Genomic DNA, 14,625 nt, shown 5'->3' on the forward strand with positions numbered 1-14,625 from the left:
CGAAGTTGAGGAAATTCTGGACTCTAGGAGGAGGGGAAGGGGCATCCAATATTTAATACACTGGAAAGGGTACCCTGAGTAAGAGCGCACATGGGAAAATGCCAGAGATGTGCACGCACCAACGATTCCATCAGCTTTTCCCTCACAAACCAAAGCCTCACACTCTCCCAGAGATTCCTCACTTGGCCAAGCAAGCAGAGGAATCCCAAGCAGAGGTGTTTGTAAGTTGGCAACCTCCACCCCTGCCAGAGACTCGGAGGCCAGAGCAAGAGGAGGAGGGGGAGCCGCAGCCCTCCACCTCAGGCTTGCATTTCCCAAGGGGGAGGGGGAGGGGGAGGAATCTTCTAATCATCTAGCTATTTTCCAGAAGCAGCCACCTGGGCCAGAAGCGTTATCAGAACTGGAGATCAGCAGTGATTTGTCCTTGGAGGAGTTTTCCTTTGAAGAATTTCCATCATTGCCCAGTTCCCATGGGAGCTTGGAGGAGGAGGAGATGGACTCTCATGAGACTTTGGGAAGGAGGAGGGAACTCTGGAAAGGAGGGGGCTGAAATGGAATGTGAATCTGGAGGGGAGGGTGATGTCATGAGTACTGATGGTGAGCAGGAGGGGGCCCCTATCCAGGGGGGAAAACACATGCATAGTAGAGAGAATTTGAGCTGTCATTCAAAGAGAACCAGAACAGACCCACCTTGGCTTTTGGGGCTTATCTGTCTGGGTTTTCCCACGCTTCTTTAGTTTGGTAGGACTTTCTGTCTACTGTAGCAGTAATAAACACTAGAGACTCATTCCTTGTCCCGGCATGGTTCCTGCTTGTCAGGACAGTATGTTTCATTAGTTTTTAAAACATTAACAACTCAACTAGTTGAGTTCATCCCTCATCCTTAAGTCAGTGGAGTGCTACAGACTCCTCGTTATGTGTGAGGGGAGTTGGGTGAAGAGGATTTTGTATATGCCTTTTCAGCAAAAGAGGAGGAACTGGTTTTGCTGGGTGTTTGGCTTGTTTTGGGAAGGACCTGATTTTGGAAACTGTCCTAACAGAAATCACACAGAGATGAGGAGTAGGTCTCTAATGCTTTATTACTGCTACGTAAGACAGAAAATCCTACCAAACTGAATAAGCGTGGGAAAACCCAGACAGATAAACCCCAAAAGTCAAGGCGGGTCTGTTCTGTGTCTCTTTGAATGACAGCTCAAATCCTCAGTGCTACGCATGCGTTTTCCCCCCTGGATAGGGGCCCCCTCCTGCTCGCCATCAGTACTCATGACAGAAACTCTTTTTCATAAGCAGCTATGTTTTCAGGGTTTTTTTTTTTTTTTGACTGCTGTTCTAAGAAATTATTTTTACTACTTGACCATTACCAAACAATATTTAACTGCTCATTTTGTTTATCACTACTGGCACTGCTTCTACTATTCTCATCTATTAATAGTTCCTATGCTGTGCAAATTCTGTTTTTCCTCAGGACATGAAGATAAATCTTAACAAAGGATTTGACCCTTGCTCAGAGCTTGTTTAGTTGCTATAGGTGTTGGGTAGCATCTCCAACAGACTGAATGCTCACTAAGAGAGTTCAGTTTTGCCAGGATATAGGCTGTGGTCAATTGCTTTCAAAACAAAACTATCTCTGAGAAAGAAGGACAGATAAGCCCTTTTTACAAAACTGTTTTATGGATGGCCATTGCATATTGAAAATTATTTCTTAACATTGTTTCACAATGATTGATTACCCATAGTAATATTTATATTCTAAAAGATAATAAACTTACCATGCAGTTTAGCATATTTAAGGAAACATATATGTTAGAATTATGTTGGATCTGCTTTGATACTTCCAACTGCTATCATTTGCATCATCCACATGATGTATTCCCACTTTAGCTTTATCACTTACAGTATAAGAAAATCATCAGTGTCAACATAACCTTAGCACAACATAACCTTTATTAATTTGCAACTGGATTTGTTCTTTTGCAGATGACCACCTGGAAGGTGGTTATAGTTGTTTTTCTTTCCAATCAGCTATTTCTGCTTGGAGATGAGCCAATATTTCAGGAATAATTCAATTGCCTTGCTGTCCATAACCTATAGGTTAATAAAAATGACAAGCTTGCTGTGGTGAGAATTAATTTCAAAGGTGAAAGCACCTGAACAGTAACAAAGTACTATCTGCTAGATTACTAGTTCTTCCCATCAGATCAAAAGCTAAATAGATTTGAATACCTTGTTCTGAATTCATTCTTAGCTTCGGTTCTGACATTCACTCCTTTAGATATCTATAATTGCTGGTTTTGCAACTGTTTCATTTGTGCTCCATAAATGGTCATTTTGTATGATGTTTCCATTTTTCAGGTCTCCCTTAAATCCTGTTCTGAGTTTGACCTTTGACAAAGTGACAGCAACAAAAAAGAATGGCATCACAGTTATTTATAAAACACTTCTGGATTCCAGTGTTGATTTGCTGCCTAGATATGACAGGTATATCAACTTCTGTTTTTGTTTTCTGAACTGACATACTAAAGATCAGAGCAGGGAAATCAGGGAAGAAAGATTAAACTGTTAGGATAATTGACAACTGTTGCTGTAACTATTACAAGGAAATGACCATAGCTTGCTATAGATAATTTTAAAAAAATCATTATCTTCAGAGAATTTGAAGAATAACTCAACAAATCTCCAGCTTCCATTAGAACATGGACCACTTAAATATGAGGACGTTTTCCCTTTCAATATTTGTGGTAAAACTGAATCATAAATTACATGTTTTATATTCCTAAAACTGAAATCCTGTTACCATTCACTCAGAAGTCAGGTCCTTTGATTTTAGTGGAATGAAATGCAATGATTGTTTTTAGCCACATAATGGGAGGAGCTGATTTCTATTTCTCCCCTGATTAGGTAGAGACTGCAGGACCAGTAAGCTGGTGCAGTTAATATAAGCCTGCATGACACATGTAAAAAAGGGGTGAGGCTTTGATCTTGCAGTTATGACCACCATCTCGAACTTTTTATGGCCCTGCCCATAATATATATTTTTTCTTAAAATCAATTATTTGTTTTCAATATAAACTCAATGGATATATTCTAAAGAAATATTTTGACAAACTTTTTTTAATTTGCAATGCCTTTGACAAAGGACTCTGTATAAAATGCATTGGGAACTGCCTAGTCTTTTTTTGTTTATTAATATCTGTCCTCCAACATGTGATATATGAAGAATAGCAAACTATTGAAAGGACGCAATGTAGCCTCCTCCATAAGCCCCACCAAGCCTATTCTAGGAAGTCAGGAAATCTGCATGACTAACATGGCATTTTGATTGTATGAGGTACCTTTGGATCCAGCATTCTTCCAAATGTTATTGGGAGGGAAATAGTAATAATAATAATAACTACTACTACTTCTACCACTACTACAATTACTACTAATAATACATTTGAGATTATGTACAATATTAATGCAAATCTAAAAAAAAATACTTCTGGCTTCTTATTTTTAGTTGGGAAGCTTGTGATGGATTTCCAGAGAACTTCCAATTCACTAACACTCTAGAACATCAGATCTTGGGGACTGTGGAGCCAAAAAATCTTTTTTTCCAATATAAGGTAAATAATAGTAATAATAGTAATAATAGTAATAGTAATAATAATAGTAATAATAATAATAATAATAATAATGGCATAAACTGGCCATGGTGGTCCCAGTGGTTATCGATACACTGGGTACCATACCAAAAAACCTTGGACAGCACTTAGAAAATCTGCGTATTTACAAAATTTCCATCTGTCAATTACAAAAGGCCACATTGCTTGGATCCACACATTTACTATGCCGATACATTACAGCATCCTACATTCTTGGGGAGAACTTGATGGGAATGAAGGCCAGCGCCAGCTAAAGAACTGGCAGCGTGATTTCACATTGTTGTGTATATAATAATGATGATAATGATAATGATAATGATATAGGGCCAGCTTCTGTATGTTCAAGATGAGGTTCTGAATTCAGAAGAGTTTGGAATGGGCATCTTATGGAAAGCCTTTCCGTGCAGATAGGCAACATCAACATTCAGAGTAGGTAGTTATCCCTCAACAACAGCAAGTCTCCCTCTATCAGTCCCATGCTGGCTAGGGATGTGATAAGTGTGTAACATTAATCCAACACTTCAGAAAAGATACATCCACTCAGATGTCAAAAAGCTCAATCAGCAAGCAAAAAAAAAAAAAAGATACAGATATTTTAAAATGCAACATGAAGCTTCTCAAATGCCCAGGATGACACCACTGAAATTTGGTGGCATGATAACTGAACTTCAGCAGCACTTTTTTTTTTTTGCACAAAATTGATTCCCCAGATGATGAGCTCAGTCTGTTTAGGGAGGGAATGGGTTTTAAAGGTTGGAATGGAAGATGTTTGCCTCCCAGAATCTTCCCATTCCTATTCTCACCCTTTTGATTTTATTGTAATTATTATTATTTCTCCTCCTCCTCCTCCTCCTCCTCCTCCTTCTTCTCCCCTCCCCCCCAGTTAAAATATATGAGTCCCTTCCAGTGATATTACATCACTGGATTGACTCCTGCAGTCTTTGGGTAAGTTTGGAGGCTGAATTATTGCCTCCAGTCTCTTAACTGTTTGCATGTTGCTGCTTTAGAAATAACTGTCTACCCAAGATTCTGTTCTTTTGATAAATAATTAAGTTCCTTAATAGGTCAGCTATTTAGTGTGGAGCTTATCACTTATTTCTCCATCATCTCTGGATATGGCATGATGTAGGGAGTAGGTTTGGTACATTAGTGTCTTGGAGATTGCTGGCGTTTATAGCTGGGAATCTTTGTAAGTATCAAATTTTAATTATTACTGGTTGCTAAAATCATAGGAAATATCAGCCCAACATATTTGATCTTGCTGGGAAAACAGCTATTGGTTCCCTACTTTTTGAGGGTATGTGGGACTGAGGTGGAAAGATGTTGCTTTTCCATAACAGTGTGAAACTTCTGGAGTGGTTTTCCACTGGAACTTAAGTTAGCTTTGACTGCCTTCTGGAAGCAGTGGAAAACAGAGCTTTTCCAAAGGTGTTTGAGTCTTGATGCCTGGTTTGGGAGAATTCTGTGATTCAGTTTTTTAAAAATATTTTAACTGGTCTGTAACTGTTTTAATGATTCATGTATTCCTCTAAAACTACTGACTGTCCTGCTGGATTGCAGCAGGGTATAAATGTAATAAATAAATAATACTCTACTGCTACTACTAATGTATCTGGCCCATCTCCCTTTTAGTCAATCTTTAACTTACTGCTGGTAGACTGGATAATGACATTTCCTTTACCTACCCTAACAGGCAAAACTTTTCCAGCAGGAAGAAGTGACTTGAGTGGACAAAAAACTAATGACACTGATGACTTAATAGACATAGTGACTTCATTCGGAATAGCAGCGTCAGAATAAATTAATGTTATGGATCCTGAACTGCCCTACTCATTGATAGAATGGAGTATGAGATTTTCTCCAACTCCCACTCCCACTATAGCTCTATCTTATTCTTGAGTTATCAAAACAATTTAGAACAGATTTGGTTCAGAGGAGTGCTGTAAAAAAAGGAGAAATGGGAAAAATATATTGCTTTTCACATAATCACTGCTGTTTATTATCACTGTGAATTGAGCATGTGTTTTAAAATTTGGAATAGCTACCCTCCTAATCATAGTGAACAGAAAGAAATAATTACTACTAATACTTTTTGATGAAGAGGAAATCGAGAACTTAAGGCTTAAAAAGAAAGAGTTACAAGACAGGAGTTAATATAGTTAAGCCTTAAAAATGAAAATGTGCATAATAGTTGTAACATCAGCACATCTAGGTATAAACACTGCTGAGAACTGAACAGCTTTATAAACAACTTATAAAGGTCAGATGCTGATGGTTTTCTTTATTATTTTTGAAAGTTAAAGCTCACTGTGATGTACATAACACTAAAAGGATTATACATTAAAAGACAAAAGGCTCATGTTCTGGAATTCACACCTTAAGATTGTCATCAGGCCAGATAGTAGGCCTGTCTGTTGTTTTTCATTTTTTATTGACAGACAAACCCTTTCCAACAGTGTAAAATTTGTGATATATAATCCGTGTTCATAAATCTGAGGATAGAGATAACCCAGGCAATTATAACCTGTTGCTCCTTTATCACTGTTGAGAAAGCTTTACCATATATCAGTGACCTGGGATAGATTACAGGAATTTTGTTTTGATAAGTACAGCCTTGAAAACAATACCCTTATAGGTGTCTGATATTTTTTCCATACAGTTTCTTGTGAAGTTTTTATTTAAAGCACAAACTGGGAAATCAGTGTATAAGAGGAGAAATCTATGTTTAATAGCACGGAGTTTGTATTCTCAGATTTCATTAATATTTCATCCCCCCTCAATATTTTTAAAAATTGTATATGAAGTCTTAAGTGGGGTTCAAAGACCTTTTTCTAAAAGAGGATTGTTTTGCAGTATGTCAACTAATTCAGGGTGCCTTTTTAAACTTAAAATATGGAAGAAAGGAAGCAAGCAAGCAAGCCTGACACAGTGGCTTCTAAGGGAGGGCCTATGGGCATCTTGGTGCCTGTGGTCACTAAATTATCTATTCTGGTATAGGATTAGACTGTGATGTATTTTCCGAAGGCTATGGTTCAGGGCAATTGCTGCAGGGTAAATTAAGTCTTGGAATGTGATAGCTAAAACTGTTTCAGATATCTGATATTCCATTTTAGCTGTACTTCTATGGAATCCGAGAGATACAGAATCAATCCAGTTAGCTTGTCATATAAACACCTTGGAAATCCCATCATAAATATTTTTTTCAAATAGCAGTTGAGATTTTACATAATGTAGGAAGTAGTATTATTTTAAGTTAACGGAAGTGTTTTTTGTATTTTCTTTTTTGTAATCCAAACATAGATGAGTAAAAATTGCAGACATAATCACATGTTGTCAGATACTGGCTACATCGACATTTTACTGATTAATCAAAAGATGTTAACTATACTGAACCAGATAGACCATTTCACTTATGACATAGCACTTTCCTCTACTGTGCAATGCCATAGAACACATTTAAGCACAAGATGGAAAGACTTATACATCCAAAGATGTAATACTTATATAATTATTTATACTATCTATTACATCCCTGCTCCACAGTTTGTGGGAACTATAATGTTGTCTGAAGTTGGGTTAGAAGGATATGATGTTGCTTCTTTATGTAGTTTTTTCAGGTAATATCCAGCATTGTGTCTCTTGAAACACAGCATGGTATTAGTGCTGGGTACCAACCTCAAATAAATACAAAGGAACAAGATTTCCTCCCCAGTGCACCACAAAATCAAACATGATAAGATTAAAGCCAGTGGTGTGACTAAGAGGACACAGGGACTTTCAGCAGGAGTTATGCACATCATAATGATCTCCCTCACTAATTCCAACTATAACAATCTTCCACACAGTTGTGTTGACTCTGATAGCAACATAAAATGGAGAGGGCAAATACATGTGTTGCTTTAAGCCCCTCATCCTTTTGTTGGGAATTAGTTCTCACTGTATAAGAACTGTGGGGTTTCTTGTCTCAATATTGTTACAGCTGGCTAACAGGTAATATCAAATTGAGCATTCTTTGCCCATAGTGTGTCTTTGATACCTTGAATATGCCTCTGCAAAATGATTGCTAGCTCTGAAAATAAAATTTAGCTTTCGTATATAGCTTTCAAAGCAGTCAAAAGAACTTTGAATAGCCTCTCCATTACCCCCGTTATAAACCTGTAATGTAACTCAGTGCTTTTAGTGTTGGTAACTTCACCTGATTTGGCTGATTTTCTATTCATACTTAAGTGATGTAGATTTAATTCTATGCACATTTTAAGGCTTTAATCTATATGCAGTTACCTAGGAATAATCCCACTGAATTTTAGGGGTTTACCTTTGAGCAGCCAAATATAAAACTCTAAATTATTTGACAGAAATATGTAGAATTTAAATTGATAAAAATTAACAGTGTGACAGCAAACTTTTTTAAAAATCATATTTATAAGAATGCTTGATTTAGATTGCTGTGGGATGATGCCTCATTGTAATAATGTGTAGAATCTGATCTGTTGTTATCTTTACCGCTATCAAGTTAAAAATGTAACATCAAATTCTGTTATGGTATGCAGACTGACCCCCAGATGGTTCTCCTCATGTCAGTTACTATAGAAAATATGAGGAAAGGCATTGCCAGAAGAAATCACTGTCAAAATCTAATGTCAGACCCAGAACATTGGCCTCTTTCAAATATATGGCTCGTCACAAAGGTACTCCTGAAAAACATTTAATAATGTGTTCATGATTCAAATGTTTGTTATACATGAGTGTTGGGGGGCAGAGGGGAGAACTGACATCCAATGCATCAGGTTGTCACCATGCAAATAATGTACAGTAGATGATAATCTGTACTATTTGTGTGGTGATGTCATTGTGGCTTATACCAGATACCTATGGTGTTATGTGAAATAATTACTTTTTGTCATTAGTGTACTTTTGGAATATAAATTTTATATAAAATTAGAACTAAGATATATTAGTTAGATATATATTAAAGACATATAGTGATGTATAGAAATAGTGGACAGAATTTTAACAGAAATCTTCCTGTTAGAGATACAGAAAATGCTCATTTACAGGATACACCAGGTTTAGAGTAATTGCTAGGTAAAATGAGGTGAAATTGAATCCCAGCATCATGTTACACCATTGCGAAGTACTGCAAGGAAAAGAGCCTTAAGAATAATCCTGTGTATCCTCGGGCAGAGAATGTACAGTATACCATAACAGAAAGCTGGGCTATTAACAGCAGAAGATGGAGCAGAAATGACAGCTTATTCTGTATGAAGGGCCACATCAGGAATAAATCGTGAGAAGAAATTTAGATAATCTGCCTATATAACTTTAATACCCCACATCCTCTTGTTATAGTAAACATCATAATCTGTGCTGCAGACCAGACTTAGCTATTTTTACTTCAGGGCAAATCCTACTGATGTTGGTGGGACTTGCTGCCAAATACATGTTTAGGACTGCAGCCTTAATTCCTAAAAGGGAACAACATCAATAAGATGATTGCACTTACAACAGTTGTCTTATGGTAGAACTACTGCTGTTATTTATTTAAACAAAAGTGGTTATAGGTATTTAACCAACATTCTTTTAGACTTGAGGTAAAACTTTAAATTGACTCAGTGACGATAGACTTTGCAGTTCACTGAACTTTTTTCCCTGTGCATACATATTTCAAGTAAACTCTGTAGTTATAAGTATGGCAAGTGACACGTTATGGACCCTAAATCACTGCACTGTGAAATATGCAGAGGAAAAAGACAAATGAAGATATCAAGGGCCTGTTCTGTTTTGCACTGAACTGTAAAATGCCAGCCCTGTCGTACAGAAGATCACTGATTCTGAGCAAGGCTCATTGACTGCTAAGTTGTGGATAGTGTTTCAGTTTCTCCAACTGTTAATATCCTGAGTTATCCAGGCATAATGACCTCTCTGTTCGTAACACATTGTTGAATTTTCTGGTTCTTTTCACTTATTCATACCCACTTTTCCCCATTCATTGAAAGGCTGGAAAGATTGTAAATCGAGCTATGGCACAAAGCAGTTTGTCTGTTGGTCATCCAATCAGAGCTATGATGCAGGATGGCATATCTCTTGAAGGCTATAAGTTAAGCCTGCAGAAAAGGTATTGATATAATATATTCTAAAGATGACAATTATTAGATAAATGGAATATTGTCAGATAATCTGCTTACACATGTTATAATTTGGTGGAAAATATATGTGATCTAAATTATTATTATATTTCAATAGCCTTCTAAATTATTATATTCTTATCAGACATTATTTTTAGTTTCTTGAAATATTTTAAACATCTTTGAAAGTTCCTTCTGAAATAATTAGGAGAAAAAAAATGTTTGTTATACATTAGTTTCCTTTCTGCCCAGGACAGCATAAAGGCTGAACATCTTATATGTAAGCCTGACAGTGAATCTTAAATATGCATGGTATGTAACTAGGAATCTTAGTGGAAAGTCAGCAGTTCAGTCATGGATCATTTATATGAATTTGTTTCATTTACATCCCACATTTCCTCCAGGAAGTTCAAGATGGAGTAATAGTTTCTTTCTATTTTCACAATAAATTTGTGTGGAACAATCAGAGTTAGTGACTTGCTCAATATCATCCAGGTAGCTTTATAATGTCTTGCCTTCTCACTTAGAATATAGTTCATTAATTGGAACACAACAACCAAGTCTGGTATATTTTCTAAATAAATCAGTTTTAGGGCATGTGATGTGAATTGTGCTACAAATATATTATCTTCATGGTTTAAAGATTTTTTAACTTAAGAAACATTTTTCTTTCAGAGACACAAATAATATGTGTCAGTACTGGGAATTTGGAAATGATGGTTCTATCCATTCTAAGGTGTGTATGTGTAAATATATATTTAAAAGAACTGTATTAATATTAGTTATTTATTCCTCATCTTCAGATTCTCACATGGAGCCCATTAATATATATGTACTGCATTGTTGAAAATCTTTTTCATGAATAAATGTTATTTTTATTTTTGCATCATTATGTTGTCTATTATGCCTCTAAGAATACTATAAAAGCATATTATTAAAATATTCCTCATAAATTTCTGGAGCTTGATATTTTCACTTTATTGATAATATTTGCCAGTGGTGGATTTTATTGTGTTTATTAATCTGTGGCTTAAGGTGTCTGTTTAATTTTCCAAGTTAGATTGTATCTAAAATTATGAAACTTGATGTTTATGAAAATTTTTACTTCTAATCAAACTATTTATAATTTTGTAAACTTATTGTAAGATAATTCCCCCTAAAAAGGAAGAATAGATAAGAAAACACAGAGAGAGAAAAAGAAAAAAGAAAAAAGGAAATAGAAATCCTGTGCAATGTCCAGCTTCCCACTTCTTAACTCCAGCTGAAATCAGTCCCGGAGATTTTCTCTGCCATAATAAATGTATGCATGTGAAAGACAAGTATGTTTATATATACGTTTATATACTGTATGTATTTATGCACAGACATAGACCAATGTTCCATACTGTATACAGTGCAACATAATGTATTAATAAAACTCTTATATTAAAATTATAGCTAATAGCTTTCTAACATGAAAGTGATCCATCAAATCCTATTTACATCCAGACTTTCCTTAAAGTTATCATGACTGAACAAAATTTTGAGAAAACTTTAGCACTCGGAAAGTGCTTTAAGTGGTTTTATTTGTTCTGAGTAATGTGTCATGAAGTCATTGATCATTCTCAGGTTTATTGCTACTGATCTAGAGAACAGGTTCAGGCATTCTAACATTTTTGATTTTCTAGTATTTTATTTATAGTAATTCATAGCAGGAGCAAGGGAGGCAATTGATGAAACATGCTTTGAGACACTGCAAATGCAAACCGTCTCTCTTATGTACTTGCATGTGACATATGACAGAAGTATGAATGGGAGACTTCTGACCTGGAATATAAAGGGAGTATAAATTTGAACCAAGGTGATCTTGCCAAGCGGATTTGATCAATACATGTGTGGAAGTGAATGTGTAAGTTTAATTATGAACAAAAGGGCTAAAAATTATGTCAGAATGTATGAATTGGAGTCATCTACGTTGTTCTAGAAGTATAGGAAGGTAGGAATTCATAGGCTGGTGATAGTTGCATGTTATGTTCCAATGAATGATAATATTGAAAGAACCTGGAATAAGTATTGGGAAAAATTGTGCAACATACTTTTTTTAAGAAATAATTTTAATCTATAAGAAAGAGAAAGGGAAAAAACCCTCAAATAATCAAATAAAAAACCTGAATGATAACACAAAAAGCAGGAATATAAACTTAATTTACAAGCGGTTTACTGACAAATAGTGCTGCAGTGAAGTACAAAGGCAGGCAGGGAACCAGCTGTGCAGATGCACACCTGCTCTGGAAAGTAGCAGGGAGGCAAGGTCTGATTTGAAAGCTGGGTGCAGCACAGGCAGTTTAGAGTTCAATCCACAGGGAAGCCATATAAGACAAATGGAGCACAGGTTCATGGAAAGGGGCTTGGCAAAAACAGAGAGATAAATGTGGTCCGTTTTTTTTAGTCGTATGGCATAGCAGTTCGGTATTCATGCTGTTTTTTCTTGCTGGGAAATCCTTGTGAGGTCCAGCAGCCAGATGCGTAGACTATTTAGCTGTGACAAGTCATGTTGCCCGGGGTGCACCATGTGGAGGTTAGTCTACATTGCACTGAGTTGGGCTGAGAGAGAGTGACTGGCCCAAGGTCACCCAGCCAGCTTTCATGCCGAAGACAGGACTAGAACTCACAGACTCCTGGTTGCTAGCCCAGAACCTTAACCACTAGACCAAACTGGCTTTCAATGTGGCCCATGACAATCCAGGAGTCACACACCAGAGAAATTAGTCAGCCAATATGAGTCAAAGAGCAGAGAGTCAAAAAGCAGAAGGCAAAGACACAGGAACACAGATCTGAGCTTGGTGAGCTGTTTTCAACGGAGAGGCCATCACTAGTGGCAATTCTTAAATAGACCAGATGCAGATGTGGTTCAATTATGGCATAAACATCTTTGCTTCTCAAAGAGCAGAGCCAATTTGCCCTTGCTTGGCTCTCTGACGCTGCCAACATAGACTGGGGCTGGGTGCCCTGTCAGGATCTGGCACTTTGTCACTTGATTCCTCTCATACCTGCTCCTGCTGATTATTTGCTAAGACAGCCTGACCTGGTTGATTGAGGTTCATAGTTCGACCTCCTTAGTCCATAACATAAAGAAACATACGTAATATAAGTGAACACAAGTATGGTTATAAGACTAGGTTTGACAAACTGCAGGTAAAATTCGGAGAAATGAAATGATCAACAAAATAAAGAAAAGCTTCTTTAAACGATAAATAAAGTTCCCAGCTCAAAAAGTTTTCCACAATTGCATCCTGGACTATGGCATGAAAAAGTGTAGCTTGCTGTCAAATAATACCAATATCAGTTTCTATTCTATGACACACAACATGAGGAGCTAAATAATTTTCGTTAGGGAAGCTAGAAAATAATCTAAGGTGATTTGATTACCTGGGCTGGTGTGACCACTGCCTTTGACTTTCACACTGGTGCATGTGCATATGTGCATGCATGCGTGCGTACATGTATATAATGCATCTGCTGATTATATATATATATATATATATATATATATATATATATATATATATATATAAAATCAGCAGATGTATTAAAGGCCTTCTCTAATTCTGCTGAAACAATTGCAATAACACTTTCCAAGGAGATGATACCAATAAAGGAACAAACTCCCTACTTCCAGGGCAAAACTAAGAATTGTACTATATTAGAGGATTAGATACTTCACTGAGTACTGTTTTCCTTTATCTAAAAAAAAACATGAACTATATTGAAGGGGTGGGTGCATCATGGAAGCACAGCAATAATTTGCCTCCCCAGGCAAGCCAGTGCAGACAGGAATGAACCAAAGGAATTTAAACTTGGATTTCCACGCGTGACAGAGAAATGGGGAAGTCTAAGCTATAGCTGAAAGCAGGAGGAAAGACATAATGATTCTTGCTGAAACAAAGCCAGAATTTTTGAATGTTTCCTGCCCCAGCACACAGAGAGATTTTACAAGATGGTAGTATTCACAAATACACATGCACTAAGAGAAAGCACCTTTGCATAGGCATCACTTCACTTGGGAATGGAAAAAATAAATCATCTTTCCTTTGCAGCTTGTAAACTCAGTTGAGTTACCAAAGAAGCAGAACAGCAAAGTCTCCTTAAGAAGAACTACCAAGAACAAATTAGAAATTAAACAAAACTTGATAGAAGAGCTGCTGCCTATTCCATTAAATGGCTTAGCATGAGTTGATAGTTCTGAAAACATTAACTTAGGGAACAGTTCTTTGCTACCTCTGCCATTGTTTTACTAAGACCCAGCACTCAGTAATGTAAAAGGGAAGAGTTGAATGGGAAGTCTGTGTAATCTTGGTTTGCAAAAGTCAGCCTTGCATCATTTATATTTTTATGGTTTTAATTGTTGATTTTACTGTAAACTGCCCAGTCCCCCTTTTTGGGGGGAGATGGGTGATAATAGAAATTTGAAAAATAAATAAATAAATACATTTCTAATATTTTAATTCCACATTGTTATTAGAATTGCTGTGCATGTGGTATCATTGAAAGGACCACTGGAGGCACCCTGTTTTTTTCTGCAAATTGGAGTCCTCTTCCACCCCACCCTCTACCTCATTTCAGGCAATCTCAGAAGGTCTCAACAAACACAATGGATTTTTAACACATTACAATTGTTAATTGATTAAAAAAATGTAATCTGTCTCACATGTAACTTGCATCTGCATAACTAACTTTTCTTTTCCTTCCTTTTCCCTGCTTTATCCCAATTTAAATCCTGTATCAGTCTAGCCACTCTATGCATCTGATGAAGTGAGTTGCAGCTGACAAAACCTTATGCCTTTTAATACAATTTGTTAGCTAGAAACAGTGCTACC

The 14,625-nt window shown here is 36.6% G+C and overlaps 1 protein-coding gene across 1 annotated transcript in view; it reads left to right on the forward strand.

Annotated features, from left to right (window-relative positions):
* The window catches only part of DCDC1 (doublecortin domain containing 1), a 337,965-nt gene that overhangs the window by 163,274 nt on the left and 160,066 nt on the right, over positions 1-14,625 (forward strand). Inside the window, exons 12-16 of the mRNA XM_063318002.1 lie at positions 2,353-2,478; positions 3,500-3,605; positions 8,195-8,332; positions 9,641-9,759; positions 10,445-10,505. Coding sequence (XP_063174072.1) covers positions 2,353-2,478; positions 3,500-3,605; positions 8,195-8,332; positions 9,641-9,759; positions 10,445-10,505 — 550 coding nt within the window. The remainder of the gene's footprint in view (positions 1-2,352; positions 2,479-3,499; positions 3,606-8,194; positions 8,333-9,640; positions 9,760-10,444; positions 10,506-14,625) is intronic.

Source organism: Candoia aspera, chromosome 1, assembly GCF_035149785.1.
Source record: "Candoia aspera isolate rCanAsp1 chromosome 1, rCanAsp1.hap2, whole genome shotgun sequence".
Lineage (NCBI taxonomy): Eukaryota > Metazoa > Chordata > Lepidosauria > Squamata > Boidae > Candoia > Candoia aspera.